At 34.5% G+C, this 16,408-nt stretch overlaps 3 protein-coding genes and 1 pseudogene across 3 annotated transcripts; all 4 read right to left on the reverse strand.

Moving 5' to 3' along the window:
- Window positions 1–327: 327 nt before the first annotated feature.
- On the reverse strand, window positions 328–1,836 carry LOC141822833 (uncharacterized; annotated as a pseudogene).
- Window positions 1,837–5,267: 3,431 nt separating this feature from the next.
- On the reverse strand, window positions 5,268–6,761 carry LOC141822745 (uncharacterized). The gene is made up of 5 exons (XM_074710078.1): window positions 6,598–6,761; window positions 6,194–6,348; window positions 5,772–6,057; window positions 5,504–5,664; window positions 5,268–5,422 (listed from the first exon to the last, which is right to left on the reverse strand). Exons 1-5 carry the CDS (start codon window positions 6,759–6,761, stop codon window positions 5,268–5,270), a joined length of 921 nt encoding a protein of 306 aa, XP_074566179.1.
- Window positions 6,762–9,035: 2,274 nt separating this feature from the next.
- On the reverse strand, window positions 9,036–10,473 carry LOC141823620 (uncharacterized). The gene is made up of 5 exons (XM_074710909.1): window positions 10,289–10,473; window positions 9,917–10,074; window positions 9,531–9,816; window positions 9,290–9,450; window positions 9,036–9,193 (listed from the first exon to the last, which is right to left on the reverse strand). Exons 1-5 carry the CDS (start codon window positions 10,471–10,473, stop codon window positions 9,036–9,038), a joined length of 948 nt encoding a protein of 315 aa, XP_074567010.1.
- A 2,269-nt stretch (window positions 10,474–12,742) lies between these two features.
- LOC141823621 (ubiquitin C-terminal hydrolase 12-like) lies at window positions 12,743–14,286 on the reverse strand. The gene is made up of 5 exons (XM_074710910.1): window positions 14,087–14,286; window positions 13,701–13,858; window positions 13,244–13,526; window positions 12,980–13,143; window positions 12,743–12,897 (listed from the first exon to the last, which is right to left on the reverse strand). Exons 1-5 carry the CDS (start codon window positions 14,284–14,286, stop codon window positions 12,743–12,745), a joined length of 960 nt encoding a protein of 319 aa, XP_074567011.1.
- Between the last annotated feature and the right edge of the window lie 2,122 nt (window positions 14,287–16,408).

Consider the following 16,408-nt stretch of genomic DNA (forward strand, 5'->3'; position numbering starts at 1 on the left):
CATCGTTGACTTTGTCATTAGACAATGGGTTTGACTAATTAATATCGAAGATGCAATGTGACCAATTGGAGGATGACAAACACTACGTGGAATAAGAAAGACTTGTCGACCCGGATCTTGTCAATTAGAACCACTAAAATTAAATTAGAAATTGGATAGATATCGATCATTAGTTGGAACGGCTGGAAGATTCGGTTGCCGAATTGACCAGTCAAAGTCAAAGTTGGAAAAGTCAACCGAAGATAGTATGACTGGATTTGATCAACTCTATCGGCGATGAATTAACAGGTGAAAGTAACAATACATGGGTTTGCAGAAGCAGACGAATAGACAAATATCTTGTTGGTTCCTGACTTCATGTTCAAGCAATGGTGTCTACTCCAAGAACCACGATGAATGCTTCAATGATGCATGTCTCGTTGCGAAGAAATCCTCTCGATGGATCTTGTACATCATTCCAGCTTAAGAACTCGCGCCATCCCCAATTGGCATGCTCTGACGAGAACAAACGTTTCTCTACAAAAATAAATAAGAAAACACAAACAGATGATTGCTCGATCAAATTGTAGCGCAGCCATGGATCTAGCGCAAACAAATTGTCAAAACCTGAACGCTTCCAGTGCTTGGCATTATGCTGATCCAACAAGCAAAAGCTGAAGTCCACATAGACTCTAGTCTTGGAAGCAAGATTAGCAGATTGTCCATTCCAAGAAAACAGCAAGGAAGTCTTTGTATGTAGCCACGTTTGGATAGAGCGAGATACGCCTAGATATGTCGAAAATCAAACGGAATGAATAAATATTATGTCTTTAATCTTATATGCTCAAAGTTTACTTAAACAACGATCCAATTAAGAACATGTAATGGAATACCAGTTGTAGCCGCCTGCAGCAAAGGTTTCAGAAATTAGTCTGTCCTTCGATTTGGAAACATCCTTGATTACCCAAGTATATATTCGAGGAGTTAGGTCTTTCTTTAGGGATAAGGATTCATGGATTAATCCTTCTTTGTCTAATTTGCAAGCAAAAGCCTCCAAGACTTCAGCTCCAAAGATGCAACAATCGTTGACAAGCAGTCCAGATTTTGAACTGTTGATCTTGTTTAATAAAGTCTTACAACAAAATCCATCAAGGGATGTGCTATGGAAATAGTCTTCGCCTACATAAACAACGAAGATGACATGATAAATAACTCAACAAGTAGTCCAGGAAAAGAACTATTTGTCCTTCATGAAATATATCAATATATGTTGCAAAATTACAAGCAACTCTGTATTAAATGTACTGTTACCTTCCTTTTGTATGTGCTCCGCAAGTAGTTGATCATATATGAAGAGCTTGTAGATTGCTTTGATCACTGAATTTTTTGAAGCTGCATCATCGTGTGAGAGATAAAGACCGACATATTTCTCACCATCTTCTTCTAAAACTAACTCCAGTCGCAACTTCCTGCAGTTAATAGTTCTTCTCTTAGCTATCTTTCGTAAAGCATTTTCTTATGCCAAGTCTTTAGAAGATCTTAAATGTTATCGAACAAATGGAGTGTATTGAATAAAAGCCTGGATTAGTGTTTGTCTGGTAAAACTTTAGTCGAAAACTTATGTACTACAACAAAAGCTTGATTTTCACTTGTTGAAGAACAACATGTCAACACTAAAAAAATTCAGAATTACCAGGTAAAGCCACAGGCTGTGAAACTCCCCGAGTAATATGTCGCAGCACCTTGATTTGCAATGGATGAGAAACCATCGATCATCCACCTAAATGGATTTGTTCTCTCGCCTGCCTTCTTCTCTCCACCTTCCTTTGGGTTGATAACATATTTGGGCGAAACCATAACTTTCAATTCTTGTAATTCTTTCACTGTGTTTTTTGAATAATTGGATACCAAAAGCCTTTCTTCTTATTTATATTCAGCTAAAGTCACCAATTTTCGATAGATTGTCGTGAGTTTTAAAGACTCGAACAGTAGCAGATCCGACATCTTTAGATAATGGAGATGTTTAGATTTCGAAGCACGAGTTCTCCTCAAACTCCTCAGTTGACTAACAGTTTCTATCAGCTTTCAGACTGACACTTATACTTATGCACTGATTCTATCATTCTTTAATTGACTATGTGTTGACTTGTAGTAATAAAAGATAGACATTTTAATAAATTTTTTTTATAGATGTACCTTCAAATATTTTCTAAAGTTGGTCATTTTTTTTAAATCATGTATACTTAGACTCTAGGATCTTTTCTTCATTGTTAAAATCATATTGCTTAGACTTCTTCTCTTAATCCTTTTAAAACTCTCTTGAAAAGATATGTGCTTGTTAAAAGTTCTAACTTTTGGTATTATCAGAAGATAATAATTTTCACTAAGTTAGTCAAGTTAATGTAGATTTCCAATTAATTATTTACTACGAAAGATCACTTAATTTGATCAATATGAATTTATATTTTTAGCACAGATTTATGTTGATGCACTGATATAAACATCTGAAATTCAGACTTGACCTTAAACATTCCATACCATTCTAAGTGTCTCAGTACATAAGCAAGGGAATCCTATAGATTCTCTATAGTAAGACCTAGTCTAAGTCCATATTTTAAATAACTTTGAAAATAACATAAAAACATAGANNATACCATGAATTTGCTTGTTCGGTCATCAAGGTTAGGTATATTTACTCCATCAGAAAAGCTCATTCTTATGGCTAAGGTTAACTAACTCCTTGTCCATGTCTCAAAGCATCAATAATATTCATTCACCTCCCCAATTAATGATACCTTACCTCCATAATCAATGACTAGGAAAGTGTCATATTCTGTCAATCAGAAGCACTTGATATGCAGAAAGGTGCTTACGATCACTGTTGATAAACGTTCTCCAATCTCCCTTTCTCTACTAGAAGTTGCTTAATTAAATTGACAAGCTCTCAAAATGATTGTGAAAAGCTCCACGAAAGCTTTGTGGAGGAGTCTAAAAGCCTCTAGAAAATTTGTCCCTTTTTATGGGAATCAGCACACTCTCATGTCCTTTTGCCATGTCCTTTTGCCATGTGCTTTTGCTCGGTTAGTCTCGCTCTAATATATTAGTTTGCCTTGACACGGTAATTAATTATATGAGTCTTACACGTAGAGCTCATTTGGCAATGCTTGCGTGACTAGAAATTTTCACCCATTAGATATGCAATTTTATTTGACATTCTTGCGTTCATATAACTGAATCTCTTAGATTCAATATATATCATAATATATTCAAGAGCTAAAGGCTTGATCAAGTTAAGCTTAGGAGGATACCAAGACTTAAAGTTACGCGAGCTTTATCTGATGTTTCGATGCATTAGAAGTTCTCCCTTGCTCCAATAGAAGTTGCTAAATTAAAGTTGCCAAGCTCTTAAAGTGATTATGAAAAGCTCCATGAAGGCTTTGTGTGGATGGCTTGAAAAAACTCTAGAAAAGATGTCCCTTAATGAATTGGAAATTAAACCTCCCTTTTTATAGGCATATAAGTGTCAGCACTCTCTAATGGCCTTTTGTCATGTATCTTTGCTTGGCTAGCCTCGCTCTAATAGACCAGTTAAGTTGTCTAACGAGTCATAATAATCCAATGATCATGTGTTTGTCTAGAAGGTTTTAAACTTAATTGATGATTACACAATCCTTCATAAGCATTGATGATGGGGGGCGTAAAGGTTAACGTCACAGAAACTAATAAGGCCGCATCATGCACATTTAAAAATATTGTGGGTGCACAGATTTTTATAGCGTTCAGATTCATGATCTTACCGTGGGCATGTAGCAGTTAGGTGCTACTTAACTAGATATCACTTATTCAAAGGATATCATAAGCACATAAATTTGTCAATGACGCCTAACTACAGATCCAAATTGCGTGCTTTTGTGAGATAATGTGGTGTGTATTATGTTATTTGCTAATACTCCATTTGACACAAAGATATTGTGAGCTTATGATGGTTAAATCTACATAAACAGAGATTACATAATCGGAAATATTAAGAGTAGCATATATATATATATATATATAATGATACCTTTAGTATTTTTTGAATCAATAGATTTATCAACATGGCGATGTTTTTAAGGCATACTTGATACATAGACATGCAAAGAAAGGAACAGGACTTTTGATTCTTGTTCAAGCAATGGTGTCTACTCCAAGAACCATAATGGATGCTTCAACGATGCATGTGTCGTGGAGAAGAAATCCTCTCCATGGATCTTGTACATCATTCCAGCATAAGAACTCGGACCATCCCCAACTGGCTCTTTGATCAGAATAAACGTTTCACAAATTCCTTCGTTGTCTAATTTGCATGCACAAGCCTCCAAGACGTCAGCTCCAAAGACGCGACAATCATTGACAAGTAGACCAGATTTTGAACGGTTGAACTTGTTCTATGCAACCTTACAACAAAAACCATCATGGGATTTGCTAAGGAAATACTCTTCGCCTGCGTAAAAAATGAAGATAGCATGATAAGTAAACCCCCAACAAGTCCAGGTAAAAGCAATTCCTGTATTATGCTCAGTTATTCTGGAACTTTAAATGTATTGTCACCTTCCTTTTGTATGTGTTCTTCATGTAGTTGATCGTATATGAAGAGATTGTAAATTGCTTTGACCACTGGGCTTTTTGAAGCAGCATGATCATTATATTTGAGAGGTAAAGACGGACATATTTCCACCATCTTCTTCTAAAACTGATTCCAGTCTCAACTTCCTGAGATTAATATAATACTTCTCTTAGCTATCTTCCATAAAGCATTTTCTTATGCCAACTCTTCCGAAGATCTTAAATCTTATCGAATGAACGAAAAATTTCCAATTGTATTGAATAAAATGCCGTTTCACTTGTCGAAGAACATGTGATTTGTTTTGAAAAAACATGTCTTCGCGCACGCACACAAAAAAATAAACAAAAACACCAGGTAAAATTAACCATATGCTATGAAACTCCGCAAACGTCTCAGCACCTCGATTTCCAATTGTTGAGAAACCATCAATCCTCCACCTAAAAGGCTCTGTCTGGTTGACAGCGTATTTTGGTGAAATCATAACTTCCAGTTCATGTAATTCTTTCAGTCTTGTTTTTTGAATTGGATACCAAAAGTCTTTCTTGTTATATATTCTGCTAAATTCTATTAATCTTTAATTATACCAGCTTCCTGTTGTAACTCTAAAAACCAAAGCATGCTTTGGTCAAAGTGTTCCTAATTAAGGCTCTGTCGAATAGACAAATATCTCGTTGGTTCCTGTTCAAGCAACGGTGTCTACTCCAAGAACCACAATGGATGCTTCAACGATGCATGCCTCGTTGTGAAGAAATCCTCTCGATGGATCTTGTACATCGTTCCAGCATAAGAACTCAGGCCATCCCCAACTGGCATTCTCTGATGAGAACAAATTTTTCCCTATAAAAAAAGAAAACATAATCAGTTGATTGCTTCTAGTTGTAGCATAGCCAGAGAGAGCAATCAAATTAATGTCACAACCTGCACGCTTCCAATGCTTTGCATTGTGTTGATCCAACAAGCAAAAGCTATACTCCACGTAGAGACTTGTCTTGGAAGCAAGACTAGCAGATTTGTCCATCACCAAGAAAACAGCAAGGAAGTCTTTGTATGTAGTTACGTTTGGATGGAGCGAGATAGACCTAGATATGTGGAAAATCAAACGGAATGAATAAATATTATGTCTTAAATCTTATATGCTCAAAGTTTGCTTAAACAATGGTCCAATTAAGAACGTGTAATGGAATACCAGTTGTAGCCGCCTGCAGCAAAGGTATCAGAAATTAGTTTGTCCTTCGATTTGGAAACATCCTTAATTACCCACTTATATATTCGAGGAGTTAGGTCTTTCTTTAGGGACAAGGATTCATGGATTAATCCTACTTTGTCTAATTTGCATGCAAAAGCCTCCGAGACTTCAGCTCCAAAGATGCAACAATCGTTGACAAGCAGTCCAGATTTTGAACCGTTGATCTTGTTTAATGCAGTCTTACAACAGAATCCATTATGGGATGTGCTATGGAAATAGTCTTCGCCTACATAAACAGTGAAGATGACATGATAAATAACTCAACCGGTAGTCCAGGAAAAGAAATATTTATCCTTCCTTCATGAAATATATCAGTATATGTTGCAAAATAACAAGTAACTCTGTATTAAATGTGCTGTTACCTAACTTTTGTATGTGCTCCGCATGTAGTTGATCATATATGAAGAGCTTGTAGATTGCTTTGATCACTGAATTTTTTGATGCTGCATCATCATCTGACAGGTAAAGGCATACATATTTCTCACCATCTTCTAAAACTGATTCCAGCCGCAACTTCCTGCAATTAATACTTCTTCTCTTAGTTATCGAAAAGAATGGAGAAACGAATGGAGATATCGAAAACATATTCCTCACATATTTTTCTTATGTCAAATCTATTGAAGATCTTAAAGATATTGAAACGAACGGAGAAATTTCATTTGTATTGAATAAAAGCCTGGTGTAGCGTTTGTCTGGTAGAACACTACTCAAAAACTTGTGTACTACAGAAGTTTGGTTTTCACTCATTGAAGAACATGTTATTTACCAAGTAAAACCACAGGCTGTGAAACTCCCTGAGCAATATGACGCAGCACCTCGATTTGCAATGGTTGAGAAACCATCGATCATCCACCTAAATGGATTTGTTCTCTCACCTGCCTTCTTCTTTCCACCTTCCTTTGGGTTGATAACATATTTGGGTGAAACCATAACTTTCATTGGCATTGAACATTCTACTTGTTCAGTTGGGATTGATAGAATTAGCTGTGAAGTTGGTGCATCCTCGGCCATTGCTACTATTTTTACCCTCTTTTGGCTGTTTCCTTCCATTGAAAACTGAAATCAAACCATCTAAATACAATATTGTACATGGGTAAAATATAACCAAAATATTCAAATGGATAATACATAAAACTCAAATACCATTAAATAGTTCAAATACATAGAAACGAAATGCAAATTTCTTGTTCACTAATTGACATATTTCTTGTTCCTTTTAATTTTCCATGAGTCGTTAGCAAATAACAAAGTTTGGCGAAAGACCTTCTATCCATCCTGCAGTTATCAACACATTGTCGATCGCTATGGAAAACCATCTCATTTAAATTTATAGACCTAATATTATATCTAGACATTGCATGAACAACATATAATATGCTCCTCCTAAACCTACCACTCCTCTTGACAATTAAGACAATCATCAACAATAAAAGCATAATTATATTGCTTTCCATCATCCCCATGTGCATAATGAGTACCGAAATCATTTTCATCTCTTGCCTTACTGACAACCGAGCCATATCAGTAGGACACTAGTAGAAACACCTGAAACCAATGACAACCAAAGACTGATAAGTTGGGTCACCAAAAAGCCAAAACGGAAAAGAACAAGGAGTTTTAAATTGTTATTGGTCATCTACAAAGATTGTTAAGCAAATGATTCTATCATAATTTAACCAAATAGTTCTATCAAAAAATCTTTAAGAAAAACTGTAGTAAATTTATAATCAGTTCTACCGTTTAGTAAGATTACTAATTATATACAATTTGATAAAATAACTTCTAATTTGTTTCTTAATTGTTAAAGCAAGCCCTAGAATATTAAACTCAAACAATTAAAAGAAGGAAAGACAATAAAAGATGAACCAAGCAATACCTTGGGGAATATGGCCTTAACAAAGACGGAAATCAAAAAAGAAACTCCCTGCAATAAAGATATTAAACAACATATAAGAACCCCAACGTTTATAAAGAAAGTGCTTTGTTGCACAATAAAACATTTTACAACTTAAAATATTGAAGAAGACTACAAAGAGAGTATTAGTTCTACTTTGTCTTTGGTATTACTTCCTCTAAATCGAATACAAACAATGAAGAATATGAATTCCATACTTATGTAACAGAATAGGTAAGCCAAAGGAAGAGATTAAGAAGGACATAGAGCTTCCGGGATATTTCGTCGCACAAGAAGCTATTGCCTACAGTATTGCAGACAAGAATACGGCCAGAAGATGATGCATTTCAGAAAAAGGTAACGTTTTACTTCTTCGTAACTCAGACATCGAAACTACTTTATCAAATTTTTCCTGTGGATTCAACTCTGAAACACGAATTTTGTTATACAGAACTATGATGAGCAACTAGCACAATCAAAAGCCATGAGACAAGCAGGCGGAGCTGGTCCACAAGCAACACCATCAGGGTTTAGGTAAAAAAGATGACAAAGCCTAAGTTACACACATGTAGAGTTTGGTTTTCTATGAAGATGACTTATATTTCTCACTTGTCAGAGCTCCTGCTCGCTCGCTTGGCCGCGTACACAGGCTCGCACGATCGGCATTGGTGAGGGGAGAAGGAGTTGCTAGGGTTTTGACGATTTGCAAAGCGGAGAAGAGGGTCGGGTCGGCTGGGGTTTTGGAGATGCGATAGTGTAGTTGCGGACGGCAAATGACAAGTTTAAAATGAGTTAATGGTAAATTGTTATTTGATTAAAATTTAAAAATATTTTTATCTTAAAAATAAATATTGAAAAATATTTTTGTATTACGTTTATTGTTAATTTCAGAATTATGAAATATTTTACCCTGTCAAGGTAATCTGCTACATTTTTTTAGGTTTTAAATTTATATACAATATATCATAATTCCACATATAATTTCTACATCCAAAACAATTGATAAAATCATCAATTTTAAATACGTGTAACAATAATACATAATCGTCAACGTGTATATATATGATCTACATTCAATAAATTAATTAATATATTGGGATTTTTAATTAATTTTGATAAAAAAAAATGGTAGGATATTGCCTGAAAAAGATTTTTGAATGTCTCTTTATTTGTGATGTAGGGTCTACATTCAATTAAATTATGCATTGGTTGTTATTCAGACATGCTCTTTCGTCGATAAAATGGACTTGGAAAGAAGGAACAAACAAAATCTTAGGACAGGCAATGAGTTCTTTTATTTGGGTTCTTGTTCAAGCAATGGTGTTTACTCCAAGGACCACAACGGATGCTTCAACGATGCATATATCGTTGCGAAGAAATCCTCTAGATGGATCTTGTACTTCTTTCCAGCTTAAGAACTTGCGCCATCCCAAACCGAGGGAGGTCGCTGATGAGAACAAAGCTTTGGCTACAAAATAAATAAAAAATTAAACTAAATCAGATAATTGCTTGATCGAGGTGTAGCTAGCGTAGGAAGGGAGCACAATCAAATTAATGTCACAACCTGTACACTTCCGGTGCTTGGCATTATCCAGATCCAACAAGCAAAGGCTAAACTCCACATAGACACCTGTATTGGAAGCAAGACTAGTAGCATCGTGCATGGTTAAGAAAACACCAAGGTCATCTTTGTATATGGCTAAGTTTGGATACAGCGAGATATACCTAGACATGCATGTCCAAAAACGAATTAAACGAATAATTATATCTTAAATCTTATATGCTCAAAACAAGTAACGGAATACCAGTTGTAGCCGCCTGCAGCAAAAGCTTTAGATTGCAGTACCACGTTCGATTTGGAAACATCCTTGAATGCCCAAGTATGTTTTCGAGGAGTTAGATCTTTGTTTAAGGACCAGGATTCATGGATTCCTTCTTTGTCTGATTTGGATATTGCAAAAGCCTGCAAGACTTGAGCTCCAAAGACACAACGATCATTGACAAGTAGACCAGATTTTGAACTGTCGAACTTGTTCAATGCAACCTTAAAACAAGGTCCATCAAGGGATTTGCTATGGAAATAGTCTTCGCCTACATAAAAAAATGAAGATATATAACATGATAAATAATTCCACCAACAAATCCAGGTAATTATGATCAAATTATTCTGGAACTAAAAATGTTTTGTCACCTTCCTTCTGTATGTGCTCCCCATGAAGTTGATCATATATGAAGAGTCTGTAGATTGCTTTGATCTCTGAGCCTTTTGAAGCTGCATCATCATTTAAGAGGTAAAGACAAACATATTTCTCACCATCTTCTTCTAAAACTAATCCCAGTCGCAACTTCCTGCAGTTAATAGTACGTTCTTCTCTTAGCTATATATCTTTCACAAAGCATTTTCTTATGCCAAATCATTCAAAGATCTTAAATCTGATCGAATGAACAGAGAAATTCCAATTGTATTGAATAAACGCCTTTTTCTTTTGTTGAAGAACATGTGATTTGTTTTAGAAGAACATCATAACACGCAAACAAAATAAATAAAATCGGAATTAATTACCAGTTAAAACCAAAGGCTGTGAAACTCCTCGAGTAATACGTATCAGCACCTCGATTTGCAATGGTTGAGAAACCATTAATTGTCCACCAAAATAGATTTGATCTCTCGCCTGCCTTCTTCTCTCCACCTTCCTTTGAGTCGATAACTTTTTTATGAAATGGACGCCGAAAACAAAATCTTAGCATTGTTAATTGTTAAAGTTGCCAAGCTCTCAAAATGATTGTGAAAAGCTTCAAGAATGTTTTGTAAAGGAGAATGCGGGCTGTAGAGCAATCACAAGAAAAGAGTCGGCGGGGAGGAAGAAGGAGTCGGCGGATGTGAACAGGAAAAACAACCTTTTAAATTATCCGCTTATCAACTATAAGGGGATAAATTTCTCCTAAGATCATCCACTTATCAACTATATAAGAGGATAAATTTCTACTAAAATTATCCGCTTATCAACTATATTTTTTTATCTCTTTTAAATATTTAATAAAGTAAATCACTTAATGATAAACCTATTAAATTATTAATAAAATTATCTAAAAAAGATATGCATTGAAGATAGGAAATCTCCCAGCGATCGAGCGGAACCCTTCCTTTTTATGGGAGTCAATCAGCACCCTCCGATATCGCCTTTGCTCGGTTAGCCTCTCTCTTCCTTAGAGCTTCAAATGTTTTTTTTTATAATTTCAAATACCTAAAAATTTATTATTCTCTTTATAATTAAAAACAAAACCTCGATATAAATTTCAAATCTCATTGTTATTTAATTACTAGTAATTCACCCGTACAATGCACGGGATATTATTTTATATAATTAACAATTAAAATTAATAAGTATGAGTGTTTAAATAATTAATTAAAATATAAATAAGTTAAATTGACTATAGATGGTATAATTAAAAAAATTATAAGATGTTATTATTATTAAAATAGTAAAATACTGGATTATAAGATAGCTTATTATTCCTAAAAATAGTAAAATAATTGATTATTAAAAAATATTAAATTAAAATACTGGATCCAAGATGTTATGATGTCATTGACAAAGTCTCTCTAAAATTAAAAGAAGAATAAAATAATACTTACTCCGAATCTTCTAAAACAAAATCAAGAAGCTTTGTAAGATGACCACCAAATTCTTTACTTTGAGGAAAGTCTCGAGCAACCATTTTGCCAATGACATCTTGAAAAAATAAAATAAACTATAAGATAAAATGTTCGATTAATTAATCATGGAATAAAAAAATAATCTACCAAAAAGTATATTCTCATCAATAGAATCTATCTTCTTCAGTTCACTAAAAGACTTGAATTCAAAATCATCGATAGAAATGTATCATCAAAAATTTCGCATATATGAGTTTTTGCAATAAAATTAATCTTGTATTTATTTGTTGTTGTCTTATATTTCATTCAATTATCTGCAACAATGATATTTTTTATGACAAATACATATATGACCTTCTTTGAGAATCAGTTTCACTCTCTCTATGATCGGACGTTTTATTGTACCATGTATGCGTTCACCCTACAAATATATAGAAAAGTAAATATTTATATTTTTTAACAGTAATCATATATATATATATATATATATAAGACACACTCCAAAGAAGGTAGATCGTAACAACGAACTAATCAGAGTTTCAATGTCCATTGTATTTTCGAAGAGTTAACCTCTCAAATGAGATTAAACGGAGTCATTTTTTATTTCAGCTTAAAAGTGAGTAAAGATATTGCAATTCTAATTTATAGTGTATGCAACCTCACCCTCATTTGTAATATATGATATTTTTACCATCAAAGTTATTTAATATATTTTGGAATATATGGTATTTGATAGAATCTTTAAATTATTCAATATATTTAGAAATTTGTGTTTATCATTTAATGATAATAATTCAAGTATTAAAAATTATATAATATGGATTAAAATGCATTTAAAGATATGTGGTATTAATATGGATGAAAGTTGTATTATCAATCAATTATAGTTATATAAGTTTGTTTCCATATAAATAAATATGTCTATTTATAGAAATGATATCTAGGCGGGAAATTTTTACACAGACAACTCCGTTTTTATATGTATATATATATATATAGATTACTTACACCACCCATATGATTAATTTAGAAAGAAAAATAATAATTTTGAAATTTCACTATTACTCTTAAATTAAAATTTTCAAATCACATGTCCAGAATGATTCAATTTTTTTTTTTAATTTGACAATCATTCTAAAATCCTGCATGGGAGATATCTAATAGAGAGTACATTTGCCAATGCTCTTTTGTGATCAAAGTTTTCACCAATTAGATCATATACCGCTTTATTTGGAATAATTAACTGTAGCATACATATATTAACGCCCTTTTTTCAAATATGCTTGAAACATGACCATGAAAAGAGAAAAATCTTATATATATAAGGATAAGTAGCAATGAATTCTTTTGGTTCTTTGTTTAAGCAATGATGTCTACATCAAGAACCACGACGGTTGCTTCAACGATGCATGTATCATTGAGAAGAAAACCTCTCCATGGATCTTGTACCTCCTTCCAGCTTAAGAAGTTGGGCCATCCCAAACTGGGACTCTTTGACGAGAACCAATGTTTCGCTACAAAATAAATAAGAAAACATGATCGGATGATCGTTTCAAGTTGTAGCATAGGAATGGAGCGAAATCAAATTTTATAAACCTGTAAACTTCTTGTCCCTGGAATTGTTTTGATCCATTAAGCAAAGGCTAAACTCCGCATAGACTCTCGTCTTGGAAGCAAAATTAGCAGCATCGTAGTCCAGGTTCAAGAAAACACCAAGGAAGTCTTTGTATGTGGCTAAGTTTGGATAGAGCCAGATATTCCTAGACATAGAGAATCAAAAGAAACGAAAAAAATATATCTTAAAATTAATAAGCTCAATGTTTACTTATATGATCTAAATAGGAACGAGTAATATAATACCAGTTATAGCCGCCTGCAACAAAGGCTTCAGATTCTAGTATTATGTTCGATTTAGAAACATCCTTGATTTCCCATGTATATATTCGAGGAGTCAGGTCTTTGTTTAGGGACAAGGAATCACTTATTCGTTTTTTGTCTAATTTGAATGCAGTAGCCTCCAAGACATCAACTCCAAAGATGCAACGATCACCGACAAGAAGTCCAGATTTTGGACTGTTGAACTTGTCTAATGCAATCTTACAACAACATCCATCAAGGGATGTGCTATGGAAATAGTCTTCGCCTACATAAACAACAGAAGATAACATGAAATATATATAGGAATAGCTCCACCACCATGTCCAGGTAAAACAAATATTTATCCTTCCGTTATGAAGTATATCAAGATATGGTGCAAAATAGCAAGAAACACCCAGTATTACGATCAGTTATTGTGGAACTTTAAATGTATTGTCACCTTTCTTTTGTATGTGCTCCTCCTGTAATTGATCATATATGAAGAGATTATAGGTTGCTTTGATCACATAGTTTTTTGAATCTGAATTATCAAGTGAGAGGTAAAGGCCGACACATTTTTCACCACCTTCTTCTAAAATTGATCGCAGTCGCAACTTCCTGCAATTCAAAAGCATTCCATTAACCAAATCTTTCAAAGATCTTCAATCTTATCGAATGAACAGAGAAATTTTAAGTGTATTGAATAAAAACCCGGAGTAATGTTTGTCTGGTAAAAAAACTGTTTAAAACTTAAGTACACAAAAGCTTGATTTTCACTTGTTAAAGACCATCAGCATGGATTTGTTTTTGAACAACATGTCAACACACACAAAAATTCAGAATTACCAGGTAACACCACAGGCAGTGAAACTCTTCGAGTAATGCGAATCAGCACCTCGCTTCGCAATTATTGAGAAACCATCAATCATCCAACTAAATGGATCTGTTCTCTCGCCTGCCTTCTTCCCTAGAACATCTTTGATATCTGTTGTCTCGTCTGCCTTCTTCCCTAGAACTTCCTTGATAACGTATTTGGGTAACGACATTGCTTCCGTCGACTATACCGCTTTTAGGATTTAATCGACTAAACATGCTTATATATAGGCGGGAAACAAAACCCTAATTGAAAAAATTAAAAAAAAAACAAAAATAAAAAATTATTAAAAATAACAAAAAAAATAACTTTCAACTATATAAGGGGATAAATTTCTCCTAAAATTTTCCGCTTATCAACTATATTTTGTTTATCCCTTTTAAATGTTTAATAAAGTAAATCACTTAATGATATACATTTTAAATTATTAATAAAAGATTTAAAAAAGATATGCATTAATGATATGAAATCTTCCTTTTATGGAAGTCTGCACTCTCAATATCCTTTTCCCTATTTACACGGTTAGCATCGATCGCTCTGATATATTATTTAATAATTTTTTTTAAAAAAAAATTATCAACCCAACAATTGAGCGGACTCGCACAATAAATCCCAAATACAAGAAAAAATAAATTTAAAAATCATAATTAAATCATGATAATCATTTAATATTCTTGCATTTATATAAATGAATCTCTTAGATTCATTCAGTATCTTATAATCCTTCTCTTAGATTCATTCAGTATCTTATAATCCTTCGCAATAGAAGAAAAATCATGACGATGACGGTAATATAAATCTGTTGGCGGCGGTAATTTTATTTTATTTTTCATTTATTATTCCAATAACCTTTTCTTTGTTTCTTTAGCTCTCAATATAATATATTCGACACTAAGATGTTGTGAATATATCTAGGATGATTAAATCCAACTAATTAAGCATAGAAGCATAACTGGAAATATCAACGATCGATAGCATACGTACATGCATGCACCTTTGTTACTTTGAATCATGTGATGATCTCATATATGCACTAATCAACTTGTGGTTGTTTTTAAGACATACTTGAAACATGGACATGAAAAGAGAAATATCTTATAAAGATAAGTCGCAATGAATTCTTTTGGTTCTTTGTACTTATCTTATAAAGATAAGTCTACTCCAAGAATTGAACCACGACAGTTGCTTCAACGATGCATATACCATCAAGAAGAAATCCTCTCGTTGGATATTGTACTATGGTACTCTTTGACGAGAACAAATGTTTCGCTGCAAAATAAATTAAAAAAACATGATCAGATGATAGTTTCAAGTTGTAGGCTTGTAGCATAAGAAGGGAACAAAATCAAATTGTCTAAACCTGATACTTACCGGTGCTTGGCATTGTGCTGATCCAACCGCACCTCATTACATTGTTGCGCCATCGCCTCCCGCGCGCATCGACGTGAAAAACCTTAAATTTATGGTAGAAATTTTTTTTTAAAGAAAACTGAAAAGCCAGCCCGGGTCGTCTCGTCGGAACAGTCCACAGTTTCAAGATCAGCCCGGATAAATTACCCGGATTGGCTCCGCCATTGCAACTGCTACTCGTAGATTTGAACAAATTTTTGCATTGACACGATAATTATATGAGTCTTACATGTAGAGCTCATTTGGCTATTGTTGCGGAGGTGATGAGCATGACCTGAGGGATTCAGTCCGGCCGGGTTTAACCCAAGGGGATGACTTGGTGTCGGGCCTGATTCCCGAGTAGGCCTGTAGTAGCCGACTCAAGAGTCAGTCAGAGTCGATTCTCGACTTGCAACCCCTTTCTTCGCGAGTCGAATCCTCCCTCAAATCGAATCCTTAGCCGAGCCGAATCCTTATGCGAGCCCAAAAGTTTTCAGTTGGCTCGGTGCCTTGGTCCGCATTCGGATTCGACTCACACCAAATAGCTATTGCGGTGCCCGACTCCATCATTAAGACTCTGACAATCCCATACTCCGTAAGTATAATCGCCGCCCTGACACCCACGTGTGCAATGGCGGAGCCAGCCCGGGCAATTTACCAGAGCTGATCCCAAGCTGTGGACAACAAACGTCGATCTTAATGCTAGCTGCCACCCGAGCTGATCTTCCTCTTTTTTCTTTTCTCCCATAGTAAATCAGAGTTTATCTACTTTTCGAACGCCATTGAGCCCCCGGGCTGCAGCCTGGGTAGTCATGCACTTGGCTCGATCTGCCCTTGCACGTGTGAAATGACCCTACGAGCGTTTGTCAACGATGGGACTGTTATGCTGATCATTCCATATATCT

Source organism: Curcuma longa, chromosome 3 (genome assembly GCF_044706935.1).
Source record: "Curcuma longa cultivar G26 ecotype Majalengka, Jawa Barat chromosome 3, ITB_CL_G26_1.1, whole genome shotgun sequence".
NCBI classification, from domain to species: Eukaryota; Viridiplantae; Streptophyta; class Magnoliopsida; order Zingiberales; family Zingiberaceae; genus Curcuma; species Curcuma longa.